This window comes from Phacochoerus africanus, chromosome 4, assembly GCF_016906955.1.
Source record: "Phacochoerus africanus isolate WHEZ1 chromosome 4, ROS_Pafr_v1, whole genome shotgun sequence".
Taxonomy (NCBI): domain Eukaryota; kingdom Metazoa; phylum Chordata; class Mammalia; order Artiodactyla; family Suidae; genus Phacochoerus; species Phacochoerus africanus.
In genome coordinates this window covers 11967623-11988421 of record NC_062547.1, presented here as the reverse complement: position 1 = coordinate 11988421, position 20799 = coordinate 11967623, and the positions used below count along the sequence as shown (strand labels likewise).

At 38.7% G+C, this 20799-nt stretch overlaps 2 protein-coding genes across 2 annotated transcripts; both read right to left on the bottom strand.

Annotated features, from left to right (window-relative positions):
- Positions 1 to 2238: 2238 nt before the first annotated feature.
- LOC125124409 (olfactory receptor 5AN1-like) lies at positions 2239 to 3719 on the bottom strand. Its single transcript, XM_047774523.1, has 2 exons — positions 2789 to 3719; positions 2239 to 2453 (listed from the first exon to the last, which is right to left on the bottom strand). The coding sequence occupies exons 1-2, from the start codon at positions 3717 to 3719 to the stop codon at positions 2239 to 2241; spliced, it is 1146 nt and encodes a 381-aa protein (XP_047630479.1).
- Positions 3720 to 12449: 8730 nt separating this feature from the next.
- Positions 12450 to 13412, bottom strand: LOC125124408 (olfactory receptor 1440-like). The gene has a single exon (XM_047774522.1). It carries the CDS (start codon positions 13410 to 13412, stop codon positions 12450 to 12452), a length of 963 nt encoding a protein of 320 aa, XP_047630478.1.
- Between the last annotated feature and the right edge of the window lie 7387 nt (positions 13413 to 20799).

Here is a 20799-nt window from a genome sequence, read left to right as displayed (position 1 = left end):
GACAGCTTTAAGGAGCTTTCCTTGTTTGTACGAAATTAGTTTCCTATTGCTGCTTTTAAAATTGTGTCCTTGTCTTTAACACTTGTCATTTTACTTGTAATATGTCTCAGCATGGTTCTACTGGTATTCAAGTTGCATGGAAATGTAAATCAAAACTGCAATGAGATATCACCTCACAACTGTTAGAATGATGATCACCAAGGAAAAAAAATTATGTAAGAATTGATGAAGATGTGGAAATAAGGGGACCCTTGTACATGGTTAGTGGGGTGATAAATTGGCTTGGCTACTACAGAAAACAGTATGAAGAGTCTCCAAAAATTAAATACAAATCTTTCATATGATACAGTAATTCAAATTATGAGTATATATCCAATATAAATAAAAATATAATACTGAAATGATATGCACATCCGTTTTCACTTCATTCATCACAAAGCCAAAATATTGAAACAACCAAAATGTTCAGCAACTGATGGAAAATGAACAAGAGGTACTCACATACAATAAAATATTATTGTCATGAGGGGAAAAGAAATCTCATTTGTGACCAAATAAAATATATGGAGCTTGAGGGCATTATGATATGTGAGATAAGCCAGATCGAGAAAGACAATTACCATATAATATCACAACTATGTGAAATTTAAAAAGCCAACCTCATAGAAACAGAATCCGAATGATGATTACCAGGGGACGCAAGAGCAGAAGGCAGGAGGAGATGAAGTCAAAGGGTACACACTGGCAATTAGAAGATGAATAAGGGCTGGGGATCTAAGGCATAGCATAGTAATCATCACCAACAATGTCGTGTTATAAACACACAGCAGAGGCTTATCTCCTACTGAGGCCCTCAGAGCCTATTAGAAACAGAATTCTCATGTTAGCAAAATCAGGTCTGACTCTCCGTTGCAAGGATAGCTTTTTTTAATCAGAATGCTAGTCATCTAGGGAGATGGTGAATTCAGTGTGTCCAAAAACCAGCTCTGAAGACTCTGCTTGCCCATGAAAGGTTTTAAAGGGGAAAAGGGAAGAAATCTCAGTTAATCCTTCAGGTGGGAAATCAGACTCCTTTTGTTCAGGGGAGGGCCACACCTGTGGCATGTGGACGTTCCCTGGCCATGGATTAGACCCTCACCACAGCAGGGACCCAAGCCACTCTACTGACAACACTGGATCCTTAACCCGCTGGGCCACAAGGGAACTCCAGCGATGAGACTCTTCACCATCTCCCACTGCATGCACCTCCTGACATTCAGGTTTGTCAACGTCTTGTGATCTTTCCTTAGATGTTATCTTGGTCACACAGTTTATTCATGAGATTACTAAAGTGGAAGCTAAGGAAGAGATCTGATCATCTTTTAATTACTTATTCTTCATGTCTACCTCTTTGATCTAGGGAAGGAAACTACAGGTTAGGTGAGATATTGTTTGATCAAAAGATGTGAAAGGTGTGCTTGGGCCCAAGATGAGTAAAACAGGAAGGTGCCTGGTTTAAGGTTAGTTATAATAAATCTCTGCTAAAAATGACCAAAGGAGGAGTTCTCGTCATGGCTCAGTGGTTAACAAATCCAACTAGGAACCATGAGGTTGTGTGTTTGATCCCTGGCCTTGCTCAGTGGGTTAAGGATCCGGCGTTGCCACCACCTGTGGTGTAGCTTGCAGGCAGCTCAATACCTCCACCATTCTGCACTAACCATTACAAAACTCCCATACGACCGTGAATTTCTAGGACATAAAACATTGGCCACATTCAGTAGGAAGCAAAGTATATTAGTTTTCCATACTAGATCTTACCTTGCAATATTGAATATAAGTAAAAAACTCCAATATTGCCATAAATTCTCACACAATTCTCATCCCACCAGAAATGTTCAGATGTTTGAAAGAGCCAAAACTACTCGATACATATGATTCTTTTGGCTATATTAACCAAAAGAAAAATGTCCAAATTTAGTGAGAGAGAAATTTGAATCCCACAATATAAGAAATTGCTATTGACTGTGACATGAATTTTTGGATACCATCTCCAACAGAAATCCCCACTGGACACTAGATGCAAAAAATTACACCATCAGATTCATAAAAATAGCACAAAAGGGACTGCATGTATCATTCCATTCCTCTTCATGATTCAAATCACCTCCTTCTTCATCAGATTATAACTGCTGGATATTAGGAGGTGACCAGAGACTTATCAGACAATAAGCACTGAAAGAGGCCTTACACAAACATAAGCTACCTCAGACTAATCTCCATGGGAGGCACAGTCAGGCCAACTGTATGTCTTGTTCCTGTCCAATGGCATACTCCCTCTCTGTGTTCACCCTCATTCTGGTCAGAAACACAGAACGAACACTGGTCACAATCATGTCTAGGTGAGGCTGCATCAGAGTATTTGGGAGACAAGTTTGCTACAATCCTAGGATGTCTGTCATCGTTGGGGTCATAATCTAAGATTTAACAGACATCATCTCAGAGGCAAAAAGGAAGAAACAAAGTTCTAAACCTTGATGTTTCATGAATGCTTGCTGATTGATGAATACATATTGAAACCACACCACAAGGAGAATGAAAACAATGGGTCACAAGGACTTAAAGCATTTTGTCTGTTTGTTTGTTTGTGCGGTGTGATTCAGCTATTGGGCTACTTTGGCAAATGATCTGTTTCACATTAAGCCTTTTTTCAAAGACAGTATGAATTTTGTTACACTCCATTCACGAGAATATTAATGTGTGTTAAGGTCAGTCTAAAAAGACAAATCTCTCAATCTGTTATTTGACCAACATCCTCTCTTCCTCTGCAACCTCTTCAAGGCATCTTTGATGTCTTTGTTCCTCAGACTGTATATCAAAGGGTTCAGCATGGGAATCACCACAGTGTAGAAGACGGAGGCAAATCTGTCAAAGCTGGAGGAACCGCCAGAGCTGGAACTCAAATAGACAAACATACCTGAGGTGTAGAAGAGGGTAACTGCTGTCAAGTGAGAAGCACAGGTGTTGAAAGCCTTGGACCGGCCTTTAGCGGAAGTGATCTTCATGATGGAGATGACAATGTAGACATAGGACATCATGATCACCAGGGCATTTATTATCCCAAAGATCACTGTTAATATAGCAGTCAAGAGTTGTACAAAGAATGTGTCAGAGCAGGAAAGCACTAACAGCTGCGGCAGGTCACAGAAGAAGTGGTGGATGACATTAGGCCCACAGAAGTGGAGCTGAAGCATGGCACACACTTGGGACAGAGAAGCAGAGAGTCCAGCCATATAGGACCCCAGCATCATCCAACCGCAGAGAGAGGGTGTCATGACTGATGAGTAGAGGAGAGGGTTACAAATGGCAGCATAGCGGTCATAAGCCATGACTGTCATGAGATAAGACTCACTCATTCCCATGGTTGAAAACACAAAGTATTGAATGGCACAACCCACAATGGTGATAGTTGGCTTTGCCTGGAAGAAGTCATAGAGCATCTTGGGGGCTGTAGAGCTCACATAGCAGATGTCTATAAAGGACAGATTACTGAGGAAGAAGTACATGGGCATGTGGAGATGGGAATCCATCCTTATCAGGACAATGAGACACAGATTCCAAGTCAGAGTCAAAATATATATCAGCAGGAACACCACAAAGAGCCCTGCTACGATTTGGGGAAAATCTGAGAATCCCAAAAGGATAAAGTCTGTGATATTTGTAATATTTCCTCCCCCAGTCATTGTCTTTGAACTCCTGAAGTCAGAAAATAGACAAGAGAATGCACTGCTGACTCGGGTGAAATGGTAACAGTACAATTCTAATGCATGCCATATCTTACCTTCATTGAACAGTGGAAAGGGAATATCCTTCACTGTCTTGGGGTAAAGACCTCAGCTTTTCATCTTGAATTGTCAGCAAGCACCTTCTTAGTTCTTCAGGTTCTCAGTTATGTCATGAGGTCTCATGATAAATTATAAAGATATTTTAAAAGTTGACTGAAAGTTTTCTTAAAAAGCAATATAAATTCTGTGATTATTATATAAAAGACTATATCATTGATTAAATATACAGGTTGAAAAAAGGAATGTATGTACATATCTATGATTGAGTCACTTTGCTGTACAGCAGAAGTTGGCACAACATTATAAATCAAAAACATTTTAAAATTAAATAATTAAAAGAACAGGTTTTTTTAATGACCTCTGATAATTCAGGGGATAACTGCTGCTTTATAGTAGTATTGCATAAGTAGCATCATTTCAGAACAATCTTGAAAGAGCCCTTCTCTGCCAATTGACCACTAGATATGTTTTTATATTCTCTTCCTTTACTCATAAGAAAAATTACTCTGTTTATACTAACTTCTCAAGATTCTTGCAAGTATATTCAATCAAACAGCCCCCACATGGCCTAGCAAATTATACCATGATTTATAATCCTGATAATATTTTGAAGGGACAGAGTCTGTTTGCCCCATTAAGTTATGAAATATGTCTTCTTAAGGAAGACTTTCTACAAAACATTCCAAAGGGAAGTTAGTACGACTCACTACTGGCCCCAACTTTTGTCCTAATTACATGAAATTTTCATTTGAGGAAGCAGCATAGAACTGTGGTTATGACTTAAGAATTTAGGTTTTTAGTTTGGAATGCCATAATCAACATAGCAACATACATTATTCTGAATTCAGTCCTCCTCACCAGAAAATTAAAAAAAAAATCTAGTAATTATTCAAAGGCAAGATACCAATGGTAAAATTCTAAAACAAAAGATAAAGGTAGAGCATCCCCCATGGGCCACAGAGACCACAAAGGACCACATGAAAAGAACAGAGGAGCAGCTACACTCTGACCTCACTGCCCCTCCCCTCTGCTGCTTCAGCACCCCACCAAAATGGCCCCTCGGTGCCCATGGTTTTCCACCACATTGGACAGCACAGAAGAAGCAGATACATTTCTAGAAATGTACAACCTAGAAAAACTGAATCAGAAAAAAAAAACAGAATAGAAAGTCTGAACAGAACAATAACTAGCAAGGAGACTGAATCAGTAATCAGGAACCTCCCAACAAAGAAAAGCCCTGGACAAGAAGGCTTCATCGTAAATTGCACCCAACATTTAAAGAAAAATTAATGCCAATCCTTTTCAAACTCTTCCAAAAAAACTGAAGAGAAAGGAACCTTTCCAAAGGCATTTTACAAAGTCAATATTACTTTGAATGCAATGCAAGATAAGGACACTACCAGGAAAGAAAACTACAGGTCATTATCCTTGGTTACTAAAGAATTTTAAAGTATCAATGAAATACTAACAAAAAAATTCAGCAGCACATACAAAGGATCATACCATGACCAGGTAGGGTTCATTCTTGGGATGCAAGAATGGGTCAACATACGCAAAGCAATAAATGTGACACATCACATTAACAGAATGAAATATAAAAATCATAGAGTCCTTGCAATAAATGCACTAAAAGCTTTGGACAAATTCAACTTGCAATCATGATAAAAACTCTCAGCAAGTGAGGTAGGAGGAATTTACCTCAACATAGTAAAGGCCATGAGAACATGCCTGCATCTAACAGCACACTCAGTGGTAAATGATTGAAAGCTTTTCTCCTAAGACCAGAGATAAGACAAGGGTGACCACTGTGCACATTCCTACACAACATTGTACTTGAAGTCCAAGCCAGGCCATTCAGGCAAGAAGGAATGAAACAATGAATGAATGAATAAATAAATGGCATCAGAATTGAAATTTCTCCTGTTTGCAGATGATATGATTTTTTAATATAGAAGGTCTTAAAGACTCCACTCAAAACCTGTCAGATTAAACAATCCAAAAATTGTCACGGAATCACAAATACCCTAAACAGACAAAATAATCCTGAGAAAGAGAACACAGCTGGAGGCATTATGCTTCCTGACTTCTACCTCCTGGCTCTGTGACCCTTAGCAATTTATTAACATTTCTGTGTCTTCATTGCCTCATTTATCAATTGGGCTAATAAGATTTACCACCTCCAAGTTCCTGTTGTGGCTCAGTGGTAACAAAGCCAACTAGTATCCCTGCTGATGGGGGATAAATCCCTCGCCCTTCTCAGCAGCTTAAGGATCCAGTATTGCCGTGAGTTGCAGTGTAGGTCACAGACACAGGTTGTATCTAGCATTGCTGTGGTGTAGGTTGGCACTTGAAATTCTGATCTCCTAGCCCAGGAATCCCCACATGCCTCAGGTGCAGCCCTAAAAAGAAAAATATTTACAACCACATAGGGTGATGGTGCTTCAGGGACTGAATGACCTAAAGAGCTTATCAAAACCTTTTCCAAATCAGACCTACTAAGGACATGGTCACTTGTGAGGTCGTGCAAGGCACAAAATCAGGTCAAGAAAGCCAGGAATGTTGCTGGGTGAAGACTAACAATGTTAAGCAAAAGAAGATTAAAAGGGACAGTTAGACCAACACTACCTTGGCTCGAAGGGGGCATCTCTGATATCTCTGCCACCCACCCTAGAGTCTCCAGACCCACACGTTCCCGAAGGATGGTTACTTTAAAGGGCCAATGGAATTATACATGATATTTGTTCAAATCTTTATCAGCAACCTGCTTGGCTTAGCTGTACAGTAATTATGAATCACAGCTGTATATTTAATGAAAGTCAAATTACATAAAAACAGATCTGCAAATAAATATATTAAATTATAAGTGTCCTTGGGATGAATAAAGATGAACAGCGTATACATGTTATGGTTTATTCTCCTGAAATTCAGTAAATTATTAATCTTGACTTAGTATTCATTTAACTTTTACCATACATCAAGCTATACAGACATGTCCTTCAATTCAAAAACTATACAGACATGTTCTCTGACTCAAAAGTTATACAGACAGGTCCTTCGATTCAAAAGCTCTACAGACACTTTATAGGTGAAAAAACAGAGGACTACAGAGTTCAAGATCACATCCCTAAGAAATTGAAGAATCAGAAGTCTAAGTGTCCCTCACTCCAGAGTGATACCTGAAAATTTACATCAAAGATTCATATTTTCCAGAAAAATCAGAGACAGAAAACTCCAGGAAGAGCCCGAAGTGGAGAGTGTGGACATAAGGGAGAAGGGGTAGTGGAAGAAGGAGAAAGAGACTGAGGACTACAAACCTGGCTCAGGAAAGTCCAGCTAGAAGAATCACATGGCTATAGAGATAGCACAGAATCCACTGTTCTCTATGAATCTTGCCCTCTCACCTTGACTCAGGGCCCAGGAAGGCAGAGTTCTTGACAAAGGGTAAAATTGTGGATGTCTTTTGCAAACAGATTTTCCAGGTGGGCCTGCTACACTTCAGTATGGAGACTTTCGACCATGGACTTGGCTGTCCACTCAGCCAGAGAGATGCCCACATGAGAGCCTCTTCTATGTGTCATCAAGGGCAGAGTGAAAGGAAAAAGGCAGTTGGGCAAGAACGCTCTCCAGGTACTTGCTCTCTGGAGTCAGGGTTGTCATGGAGATTTTGTCCCTTCTAATTCCATGTCCCACTTTGCCATGTCCCTCCTGATTCAGTTCCCCACTTCCCTGTGGTCCTATCAAGGTCTCATAATTAGAGCTTTTCCTTTAACACCCTGGGAGTCATTTGAGCTGGAAGGGACATAGGGATCATCTAGGCCACTACCTTCAATTTCCAGGTGGGGACCTGAAGCCAGTGGACTTAAACAGAGACTTACCCAAGAAGACACAGCTAGCTGGTAATAGTGTGAATATACTAAATCAGATATGTGGACACACTCTGTTTACAAAGCACCTTCATTTATATATATCCATACGCATATCTATATTTAATGTTTTAATGATTTTTTATTTTTTCCATTATAGTTGGTTTACAGTGTTCTGTCAAGTTTCTACTGTACGGCAAAGTGACCCAGACACACACTCACACAGAAACACACACTCACTCACTCACACACACACACACACACACATACATATTCTTTATCTCACATTATCCTCCATCATGTTCCATCACAAGTCACTAAATATAATTCTCTCAGCTATAGGGTAGAATCTCATTGCTTGTCCACTCCAAATGCATCTATTTACCCCAAGCTCACAGTGCAGCTCACTCCCTCCCTCCCTCTCCCCCTTGGCAACCACCAGTCTGTTCTCCAAATCCATATATCAGATTCCAGATATAAGTGATATCACATGGTATTTGTCTTTCTCTTTCTAACTTACTTCACTCAGGATGAGGGTCTCTAGTTCCAACCATGTTGCTGCAAATGGCATTGTTTTGTTCTTTTTTATGGCTGAGTAGCATTCCATTGCCATACAGGTATCTTCTTAAATACCTGACCTAAATCAATCACCACTGCAGCCATGAGGCAAACATGGCATTTCTTCCTATGCTACGTGAACAGGTCAAGGCATTAAGGAGTATGGTAAAACTACTCATGAGAAGGCCACAATTTATTGTGGTTACAACCATGGGCATTCGTGTCAGAAAATCTGGGTTGAGTATCATCTCTTCCACTGAGGATTCTGTGATCTTGACCAAATGCACTTCTCTAAACCTTGGTATTGTCACCTATAAAATAGGACTGATAGTGAAACTGAATTTGAGATCCCTTTTTAGGCTATTGTCAGAATATACACACCTTGCCTTCTATTAATACCAAGTGTAATTTATGTATTCTGAATTGGAGTTCATTCCCACGTATTCTGCTGCATTACTAACTCTTCATTAAAAATGTCTAAAATCATTCCCAAAATGATTTGTCATTTTGGGGTCCTTTTTAAATTGGGCTCGGGTACCCCGCCATTACTATGGATATAGAGATGTTTCAGGAAGGTCTCATTCTTGATTGGATCTACTTCAGCTAATCTTACTGCCAGGAAGAAACAAGTGTGTGTGGACAATGAGTGAATTACATGATTTAATTCCTGCTAATAGGCTGGTACTTATATGTTCCTCTAATAAAAACTATAGTAATTTAATCTTTTAAATGGAAAATATTCTTAAAATAGTTTTCCAGATATCAGACCAAAACATAGAATTGGTGCTTCACAGACAAGCAATAGAGGACATGTTTCTGGTCAGTAAGAACCATTTAGTTCCACAAATCACATTTTGTGAAATTAAAGATGAGCTGTTTCATATAGTAGTTCTATGTATAATATGACCCAGCAATTCCACTCTTGGGCATATATCTGGACAAAACTCTACTTAAAAAGGACACATGCACCTGCATGTTCATTGCAGCACTATTCACAATAGCCAAGACACGGAAACAAACCAAGTATCCATTGATAGATGGTTTGATTAGGAAGATGGGGTATATATGCACAATAGAATACTACTCGGCCATAAAAAGAACAAAATAATGACATTTGCAGCAACATGGTTGGAACTAGAGACCCTCATCCTGAGTGAAGTAAGTCAGAAAGAGAAAGACAAATAATATATGATATCACTTCTATCTGGAATCTAATATAAGGCACAAATGAACCTCTCCACAGAAAAGAAAATTACTGACTTGGAGAATAGACCTGTGGCAGCCAAGGGAGAAGGGGAGGGACTGGGAGGGACTGGGAGCTTGGGGTAAATAGATACAGAATGTTGCCTTCGGGATGCATTAGCAATGAGATCCTGCTGTGTAGCACTGGTAACTCTGTCTAATCAATTTTGATGGAGCATGATAATGTGGGGAAAAAGAATGTATACATTTGCCTGTAACTGGGTCACCATGCTGTACAGTAGGAAAAATACATATATATAAATAAATGATTTTTTTAAATGATAGACAATTAATTAAAATTTTTAAAAAAGATGAGTTGTTGCTACACTAAGAAGAATATGGCAGACTTCAATATGCCTAAAAATTCTATCTATAAAAGGAATAATTCGAACCTGCCAACCCCATATGTTAATAGAAAGAAGTCACATCTTTGCAATGTAACTCTATGAAATATAAAATGTAGTATAAATACTAATATGATATGTATGAACTTAGTCCATAATCTCCTGTGTGAAAAAAAAAATCTCTCTTTAAAATTCTCTCTTTTTTATGTTGTTGAGAAACTATCTGGTTCTCTATTTTGTTTTTTTTTAAATGATTGCATGATAATATGAGAAAAAATAATGTATGCATGTATGCGTAACTGGGTCACCATGCTGTACAGCAGCAAATTGACAGAACACTGTAAGTCAGCTATGATGGAAAAAAATAACAACCATTATATAAAAAAATAAAAATCATTATAAAATTATCTTTTAATTCTCTTGATTGGAATCTGAGTTTCCGTGGTAACTCCATGTCAGGTGGCTCTATTGCTCCCTCGTCAAACTTAAATCCTGGATACTCAGGGGAATTCAGATCACTGGAGATCCTGTCCAACCCCATACACAACAGCCTTTATTTCTGAGGTCTTCCCTAGTCTCTGGGAAGCTATCAGATAACAATGCTCCAAATGATGACTTTTGACTTCTTTCGAACCCTCTGAGCATCTCCCCTAATCTCAACATTTAAGGTGTCTTTTCTTTCTACCCTTCCTCTCTCCCATCTCTTTTCCACAATACACTTCACAAAAAAGGCTCAAAGAGGAAGTTGGGGGACAAGATTATTTGGGAATAAAGCTAGACCTACCTTTGCCCCTCTCCACTCTGGTCATCTCCTGGCATCCCCTGGCATCTCCTTTGCTTTCCTTTCTTCCCCTCCCCCATCTCTCTCTCTCTGTCTACTGCTCTCTTGTTCTGTGTGTCTGTCTGTCTGTCTCTCAAACACACACAGACACACTTTGTCCAAAATTAAGATTACGACATGTTCATTTTTAAATGATTTTTAATTTTCACACATTTCATTTTGTATTTATTTTTATTTTTAGTTTATTGATGTATAAATAAACACCTAATTTTATAAAGAAAAATCAGTGAAGAAAAGCATAGTGTGTATGGCTTCCTGGGTTCTTATCACTACAGTACATGTAACATCTATCGAAACCTCTGTTTTCAAAATATAGGGTTTTGTCTACCTGGGTCTAATCAGGGAAACAGACTTTTTAAACTGAATTCAATGTAGCTGGCACCGCCTCAGACAGATCACTTGGTGGTGGCAGTTAAACATAATGACACTAGCATCCATTATGGAAAAGAGTTGGAGAGTTTTCAAAAACCAAATATAGAACTACCATATGACCCAGCCATTCTACCCATGAGCTTATTTCTGAAAAAAAAATGAAACCACTAATTAGAAAAGATACATGAGTCTCAATGTTCATAGCAGTAATATTTACAATTGCCAAGATATAAAAGCAACCTACGTGTCCATCAACGGGTGAGTGGATGTGGAGTTCCCTGGTGGCTTGGTGGTTAAGGATCTGGCATTATCACTACAGTAGCTTGGGTCACTATTGTGGCGTGCATTCAATCCCTGGCCCTGCAACTTCCATATGCCACTGTCATTCACCCCCAAGAAAGAGAAGAATGGATAAAGAATATGGGTGTGTGTGCACACACACACAATGAAATACTACTCAACCATAAAAAAGAATGAAATTTTGCCCTTTGCAGCAACATGAATGGGCTTAGGGGGACTATGCTAAGAAAGTAATTCATGTAAAGAAGGAAAATACTGTATGATACCACTTAAATGTAGAACCTAAAAATAAAATAAGCTAATGAATATAAGAGATCAGAAACAGACTCACAAAATAGAGAACAAATTAGTTGTTGCCAGTGGGAGAGGGAAGGGGGAAGGGAATGATAAGGGTAGGAGATTAAGAGATACAAACTACTAAGTGCAAATTAAATAAGCTATGAGAATAAACTGTCCAATACGGGAATATAGGCAAAATTTTACAATAACTATAAATGGAATAACAAGTTTAAAAATTGTGAGTCATTACGTTGTACACCTGAAATGTATAAAATATTGTACATTAACTATAACATAGATGATAGGTAGATAGATAGATAGATAGATAGATAGATAGATAGATAGATAGACAGACAGACAGATGATAAAATTAAAAAGAAATTCATGGCACCAAAAAACAAGGAAGACACGTTTTTGTTTAATCTTTTGACCTCGCTATTCTTGTGTTCTACAAAGTGTCTCTTGCATATTCTTACCCCTGTCTTTCTTATACGGGTAATAATACCAACCCAAATGCTATTCTTTTTTTTCATTCACAGATTTTTTTATAATGATTTTTATTTTTTTCTTTATAGCTAGTTTAGAGTGATCTGTCAATTTTCTACTGCACAGCATGGTAACCCAGGTACACATATATGTATAGGTTCTTTTTTCTCACATTGTCATGCTCCATCGTGAGTGAGTAGATGTAGTTCCTAGTGCTACACAGCAGGAACTCATTGCTTATCCATTCCAAAGGCAATAATCTGCATCTATTAACCCCATGTTCCCAATCCATCCCACTCCTTCCCCCTCCCCCTACCCCTCCCTCTCCTCCCAAATATTATTCTTACTGAGGTAAATGTGTTTCCCTCTTTATCACTCTCCTGAGGGCTTCTTTGATCTCTTTGTTCCTCAAACTATATATAAGAGGGTTGAACATGGGAATAAGGACAACATAGAACACTGACAGGACCTTGTCCTGCTTCTTGGGGTGGCCAGACCTAGGAAGCAGGTACACGGAGAGACCTGTGCCATAGAAGAGTGTCACAACTGCCAGGTGGGAGGCACAGGTATTGAACGCCTTGGCACTACCTTTGATGGAGGATATTTTCAGAATGGAAACTGCTATGAAACCATAGGATAAGAGGATAACAAGCAAAGAACCCAACCCAAAAAGAATAGCTACTAAAGAAAGTATCATTTGGCTGGTGAAGGGATTGGAGCAAGACAAGGAAATAATCTGAGGAAGGTCACAGAAGAAATGATGAATCACATTTGGCCCACAGTAGTAGAGGTGAAAGCAAGGGACCGTTTGAACTAAGCTACCAAGGAAACCACTCCCAAAAGCCCCAGCAATCATCTTCACACAGAGGCCAGGAGTCATGATGGCTGAGTAGTGCAGGGGGCTACCAATAGCAACATATCTGTCATAGGCCATGGCAGCCAAGAGGCAGCACTCAGCCTGAGCCATCCAGGACCCAACAAAATACTGGGTGGCACAGGCTACAAAGGAGATTGTTTTTTCAACCTTTAAGAAATCTGAAAGCATCCTTGGGCTGACAGAAGACGAGTAAGAGATATCAATAAAAGACAAGAAACTGAAAAAAAAGTACATAGGTATGTGGAGGTGGGAATCCATTCTGATGAGGCAGATAAGACCCAGATTCCAGGTTAGAGTTACAAGATAAATCCCTAGGAAGATTGGAAAGAGGATAAGTTGCAGCTCTTTTTCATCTGAGAGTCCCAGGAAAACAAACGTGGCCACGAAAGTTAGATTTTTATCCCCATCCATGGACTTGTTTGGTGCCATCTGCTGAGAAAAACATGAGAAGGAAATGCTTTTATTCTACAAACAAAACACTCTTCTTTTATTTTTTCAGTCATGCAGCTGATTAATATACAACCTTGAATCATCAATGTTGAGTTAACCTGTCCTTTCCATGTATAATCACGAACCTTAAATGAAAAATTATCTTGAATATATATATTGTAATTCTCTTGGGGGTCCTAAAGACAGTAAATGAACATCATTAGTACATATTGATTAAATGCCTTAGTTTCATGCTTTCCCATTCCAGATTTTACAAATATATGAGAATTTAAAATGGACCAAATTAAGAAAATCTGTCATCTCTCTATATGGTAAAAATAATGATTCTGATAAGAGTAACTGTGATATTAATTCAAGGCTTCAAGAAATCCCCGAATCATGCTAGGCTTCGTCTATAAAGTGAGGATGGTGGAGTCTGTATTCTTGAAAATCTACATGAGAACTAACATTCATTATTCTGTTATCAAGACAGGTGGAAAGTTCAAAAATACAGGTGGAATGCTGTAGCCAGTGCTGAAAGTGAAAACTCCTAGCCAAGAATACTAACACTGTAGCTGGCAAATTTATACTTGAGATATGAAAGAGAAATGAAGGGATTTCCCATCATGGATCAGTGGAAAGGAAACTGACTAGTATCCATGAGGACACAGGTTCAATCCCTGGCCTTGCTCAGTGTGTTAAGGATCCAGCATTGCCATGAGCTGTGGTGTAGGTCGCAGACACTCAGCTCGAATCTGACATTGCTGTGGCTATGGTGCAGGCCAGGAGCTACAACTCCAATTCAACTGCTAGTCTGGGAACTTCCATATGCTATGGGGTGTGGCCCTTAAAAAAAAAGAAAAGATAAAGAAAGAGAAATGAAGACTTTCTCAGAAACACAAAATCTGAGGTATTCATCGCCACTAGACCTGCCTTACAAGAAATACTGAAAGGAGTTTTCCAAGCTGATACGTAAAGACACTTCAGCAGCATGAAAAGATAAGAAAGTATGCAAACAACTTAGGAATAAAAGTAAAAAGACTTTAAATATGCTAATTAAGTAATAGGGTGTTGTTTAACCACTTAACTATAGTATAAAGGATAAAAACGAACAGTTTTTAAAAATAACTATACCTTGCTGTGGCATAGGCTGGAAGCTGCATCTCAGATTAACCCCTAGCCTGGGAACTTCCATATGCTGCCAGCGTGGCCCTAAAAACACCAAAAAATAATAATAATAACTATATCTACTATAATTTATGTAAATAAACAACATAGAATAGGTAAATAGTTATACAAGGTGAGAGTAAAAATGTGCTGCTTTTGTAGACGAATTAAGTTGAATATCAGCTTAAAATGGATGGTTTTATCTATGAGACATATGTTTATATAAGACTCTAAACAACAAAGAAAAAACCAAGAGTAGATTCACAAATAATAAAAACCTAAAGCAGATTCACAGAAGAAATAACGCCATAGAAAATCACTGATGTAGAAAGATAGGTAGAAACAGATGGAAAAGACACAGTGAAGGAGCAGAATGGCCATCATCCAAAAGTCTACAAACAGTAAGTGCTGGAGAGGGTGTGGAAAAAAAGGAACACTATTACACTGTTGATGGGATTGTAAATTGGTGCAGCCACTGTGGAAAACAGTATGGAGTTTCCTCAGAAAACTAAACATAGAACTACCATTTGATCCAGCCATCCCACTCCTGAGCATCTACCCAGAGAAAACCACAACTCGCAAAGGCAGATATACTCCAGTGTTCATTGCAGCACTCTTTACAATAGCCAAAACATGGAAACAACCTAAATGTCCATCGGCAGAGGAGTGGATCAAGAAGAGGTGGTACATATACACAATGGAATATTACTCAGCCATCAAAAAGAACGAAATACCAGCATTTTTTGCAATATGGGTGGACCTAGAAACTATCATGCTAAGTGAAGTCAGCCATACAATGAGACACCAATATCCAATGCTTTCACTGACATGTGGAATCTGAAAAAAGGACAGACTGAACTTCTTTGCAGAACAGATGCTGACTCACAGATATTGAAAAACTTATGGTCTCCGGAGGAGACAGTTTGGGGGGCAGGGGGATGTGCTTGGGCTGTGGGATGGAAATCCTGTGAAATCAGATTGTTATGATCACTATACAACTACAGATATGATTTTAAAAAATATATCAAGGTTAAAATTTTTAAAAATTAAAAAAAAAATTTTAAATTAAAAATGAATAAATAAGTAAATAAAGCATAATTTGCTTAAAAAAGAAAGAAAGAAAGAAACAGTGAAGGAGTTCCTGTCATGGCTCAGTGGTTAATGAACCTGATTAGAAATCATGAGGTTGCATGTTTGATCCCTGACCTCACTCAGTGGGTTAAGGATCCAGCATTGCCATGAGCTGTGGTGTAGGTCGCAGACGCAGCTCAGATCCCACGTTGCTGTGGCTGTGGTGTAGGTCAGCAGCTACAGCTCCGATTAGATCCCTAGCCTGGGAACCTCCATATGCCACAGGTGCAGCCCTAGAAAATACAAAAAGAAAAAAGAAAAGAAAGAGTGGAGGAGTTGTTGCTGCTGTGGTGTGGGTTCAATCCTTGGCCCAGGAACTTCCATATGTCACAGGCATATCAAAAAAAGAAGGAAGGAAGGAAGGAGGGAAGGAGGAAAGAAGAGCGGGAGGGAGGAAGGAAGGAAGAAGGAAGGAAGGAAGAAAAAAAAGAAAAAGAAATGGTAGAAATACAAAATAGCCAGAAAGCAATTGATAAAATGGCATTAGTTCTTACATATCTATGATAACTTTAAATGCAAATGTGTTAAGTTCACCCATCAAAAAGTCAGAGCACTCAATCAATTAAAAAAAAAAGATCTGGAGATCTGGAGTTCTCCTTGTGGTACAATGGGATTGGTGACATCTTGGGAGTCTTGGGATGCAGGTTTGATACCCAACCCAGCATAGTGGGTTGAGGATCCAGTGTTGCCTGCAGCTGTGGCTTGGGTGGCAACTGCAGTTTGAATCTGATCCCTGCCCCGAGAAGTCTATATGCCACGGGGTGGCCAAAAGGGAAAAAAAAAAAACAAAATAACAAAAACAAAAAATACACTAATATTTCAAAAAAGGATCCAACTATATTATACCTACAAAAGACTCAAAACAGCTTTAAGAACATACATAGGCTCAAAGTGAAGGAATGGAAAAAAATAGACCAAGCAAGTGGAAACCAAAAGAAAGTGGGAATAGTTATACTTATATTAGACATTAAGCCAAATAAAGAAACAAGAAAAAAAGTCATTATGTAATGATACAAAGGTCAGTTCATCAAGAGGACATAATAAAAGTAAATATATATATATGCACCAAATCAGGTCACCTAAATACAATAAGCAAATACTAACAGATCTGAAGGAAAAGATAGACAACAACATAATGACATTATGGTTCTTCAATACCCTACTTTCAACACTGATTTATCATCCAGAGAGAAAACCATGAAAACTTTGAACTTGAGCCATAGTCTACAGCAGATAGGCCTAATAGATAGTCACATAACATTCCATCCAATAGAAGCAGAATCTCATTCTTCTCAGTGCACAGGAACATTTCCAGGATAGATTATACGATAGTCTAAATAAGTTTTAGAAAAGTTAATATTAAAATAATACCAAGCATTTTTTCCAACCATAATGATATGAAGCTAGAAATCAACAAGAAAGAGGGAAAATCTACAAGGATGTGGGAAAAAAAACTAGACTTTCCTGAATAACCAGTGGGTCAAAGGGGAACTCAAAAGAGCAATCAAAATATCTCTAAACAAATGAAAATAAAAACATAATGTATCAAAGCCAATGAGATGCTACCAAAGCAGTTCTAAGAGAGAAGTTTGTAGTGATAAATACATTTCAACAAATGCAGAAAAAGTAGTTGACAAAATACAACATTATTTCATGATTTAAACACTTAGTGTAATGAACATAGAATGAACATATTGCAACATGTAAAACAAGTCCCCGGCTAATCTTGTCATTAAAATTTGAAAGCTTTTCTTCTATGATCAGCAACAAGACAAGGATGCTTACTCTCATTACTCTTCAATATAGTACTGAAACCTAGAACAATTGGGCAAGATAATGAAAGAAAAGATATCCAAATTGGAAAGGAAGAATTAAAACTGTCATTATTTGGAGTTCCCATCATGGCTCAGTGGTTAACGAATAGGAACCATGAGGTTGCGGGTTTGATCCCTGTCCTTGCTCAGTGGGTTAAGGACCTGGTGTTGCTGTGAGCTGTGGTGCAGGTTGCAGACACAGCTCAGATTCTGTGTTGCTGTGGCTCTGGTGTAGGCTTGGCAGTTACATCTCCGATTAGACCCCTAGCTTGGGAACCTCCATATGCAGCGGGTGTGGCCCTAGAAAAGCCAAAAGGCAAAAAAAAAAGAGAGAGAGAGAGAAGTTGTCATTATTTGTAAATGATATGAACTTATATGTAGAAAATCCTAAAGATTTAATTCCAAAGTGTCAAAAGTAACCCATGAGATCAGTAAACCAGTAGGATATAAAATTAGCATGCAGAAATCGGTTGCATTTCTATACAATGAAAATGAAACATCTGAAAAAGAACTTAAAAATCTATCCCATTCACATTAGCATCAAAAACAACAAAATATTTAAGATTTAAAACCAAGGAAGTGAAAGATTTGTACAGTGAAAACTACAAGACCTTGATGAAAGAAACTGAAAAAACACAAATGGAAAAATAGCCTGATTCATGCATAAGAAGAATTATTATTGCTAAAATGCTCATTCTACCCAAGGCTCTCTAATGATACAGCATAATCCCATTCAAAATTCCAATGGCATTTTTTTTGGTCTTTCTGTCTTTTTTTGTTGTTGTTGTTATTGTTGTTGTTGTTGTTGCTATTTCTTGGGCCGCTCCCTCGGCATATGGAGGTTCCCAGGCTAGGGGTTGAATCGGGGCTGTAGCCACTGGCCTACGCCAGAGCCACAGCAACGCGGGATCCGAGCCACGTCTGCAACCTATACCACAGCTCACAGCAACGCCGGATCGTTAACCCACTGAGCAAGGGCAGGAGCCGAACCCGCAACCTCATGGTTCCTAGTCGGATTCGTTAACCACTGCGCCATGACGGGAACTCCCCTCCAATGGCATTTTTTATAGAAATTTTTAAAAATCCTAAATGTTATGGAACCAGAAAAGACTCTAAATAGACAATATAATCCTGAGAAAAAAGAACAAAGCTTAAAGCATCACTTTTCCTGAATTAAAACAATATTACAAAACTGTAACAATCAAAATCTTGGAGTTCCCATCGTAGCTCACTGGAAACGAACCCAACTGGTATCCATGTGGATGCAGGTTGGATCCCTGGCCGTGCTCAGTGGGTTAAGGATCTGGTGTTGCCATGAGCTGTGGTGTAGGTCACAGATGCAGCTCGGATCCCATGTTTCTGTGGCATAGGCCAGCAGCTACAACTCTGATTTGACCCCTAGTCTGGAAACCTCCATATGTCTCGGGTGCAGCCCTTAAAAAAGAAAAAAAAAGACACAAAAAAGTCATATAGTAATGACATAGAAACAGACGCAAAGACCATTGGTACAGAGAGCCCAGACATAGTATACACAGTTTTCTAATGTTTAACAAAGAACCAAGAACATTCAATGGAGAAAGGACGGTCTTTTCAAAAAATTCTGCTGAGAAAACTGGGTAACCACCTGCATAACAATGACTTTGGGCCCCATTTTACACTACTTACTCACTAGTTATCTTGAAATGGGCTAAAGATTTAAGCATAAGACAAGAAACCATAAAACCTCTAGAAGAAAAAATAGGGGAAATACCCCTTACCAATAGTCTTGGCAGTGATTTTTTTTTTAATATGACTCCAAAAGCACGAGTGACAAAAGCGAACATCAATAAGCAGGGCTGCATCAAACTAAAAACTTCTGCACAGAAGAAGCAATTGAAAATTGAAAGGCAGCCTATAAAATGATAGAAAATGTTTGCAAATCATATATCAGAAAAGAAGTTAATATCCAACATATATACACAGATCTCATACAAGTAAATAACAACAAAACAATCTGACTTTTTTTCTTTTCAGCCACACCTGCAGCATATGGAAATTCCCAGGCCAGGGATCAAATCTGAGCCCCAGCTGTGACCTATGCCACAGCTGTGGCAATGCCAGATCCTAACCCACTGTGCCAGTCTGGGGATCAAACCCACATCGCTTCAGAGACCACACAGGATTCTTAACCCACTGCACCACAGTGGGAACTCCAAAATATGACTTTTAAATGAGTAGAGGATTTAAACAGACATTCTTCCAAAGAAGATATTCAGCATCCAAACAGATCACTACCTGTTAATAAAAAGATGCACAACATCACTAATCACCAGGGAAGTACAAATCAAAACCACAATGAAATATCTCCTCACACTTGATAGAACAACTATCACTAGGAAGATAAGGAATAACAAGTGTTAGCAAGGATATGGAGCTAGGAAACACTTGTACTCTTTTGATTAGAATGTAAGTTGGTTCAGCCACTATTGAAAATAGCATAGAGTTTCCTCAGAAAAATTTTAAAAAGAACTACCATATGAACTAGCAATTCCACCTATGGGTATATATTTAAAGGAAATGAAAATAAGATATTGAGAATGTATCTGCACTCATGTTTATTGCTGTATTATTTACAATTGCTAAGATATAAAACCAAAGTGTTGTCAAGGGGTGAATGGAGGAGCTCCCGTTATGGCTCAGTGGTAACGGATCCGACTAGGAACCATGAGGTTGGGGGTTCGGTCCCTGCCCTTGCTCAGTGGGTTAAGGATCCGGCATTGCCGTGAGCTGTGGTGTAGGTTGCAGATGTGGCTCGGATCCAAGTTGCTGTGGCTCTGGTGTACGCCAGTGGCTACAGCTCCGATTAGACCCCTAGCCTGGGAACCTCCACATGCCTTAGGAGTGGGCCTAGAAATGGCAAAGAGACAAAAGAAAAAGGGATGAATGGATAATGAACACAAGACTTAAAAAGAAATGATGATGATGATAGATAGATAGATAGATAGATAGATAGATAGATAGATAGATAGATAGATAGATCTGCAATGGAATATTATTCAGCTGAAATCCTGCCATTTGTAACAACATGGTTTAAGGGTACACACCTGTAGCTACTAGTTAAGTCCTAGAGATCTAATGCATAGTATAATGATTATAGACAACAATATCCTATTATAAACTTCAAAGTTCTGAAGAGACTAGATCACAGTTATTCCCATCACAAAGAAGAAATGATAATGAGATGTGACAGACGTGTTAGCAAATGGTAGGATGAGAAGCATATGGCAATATGCAAA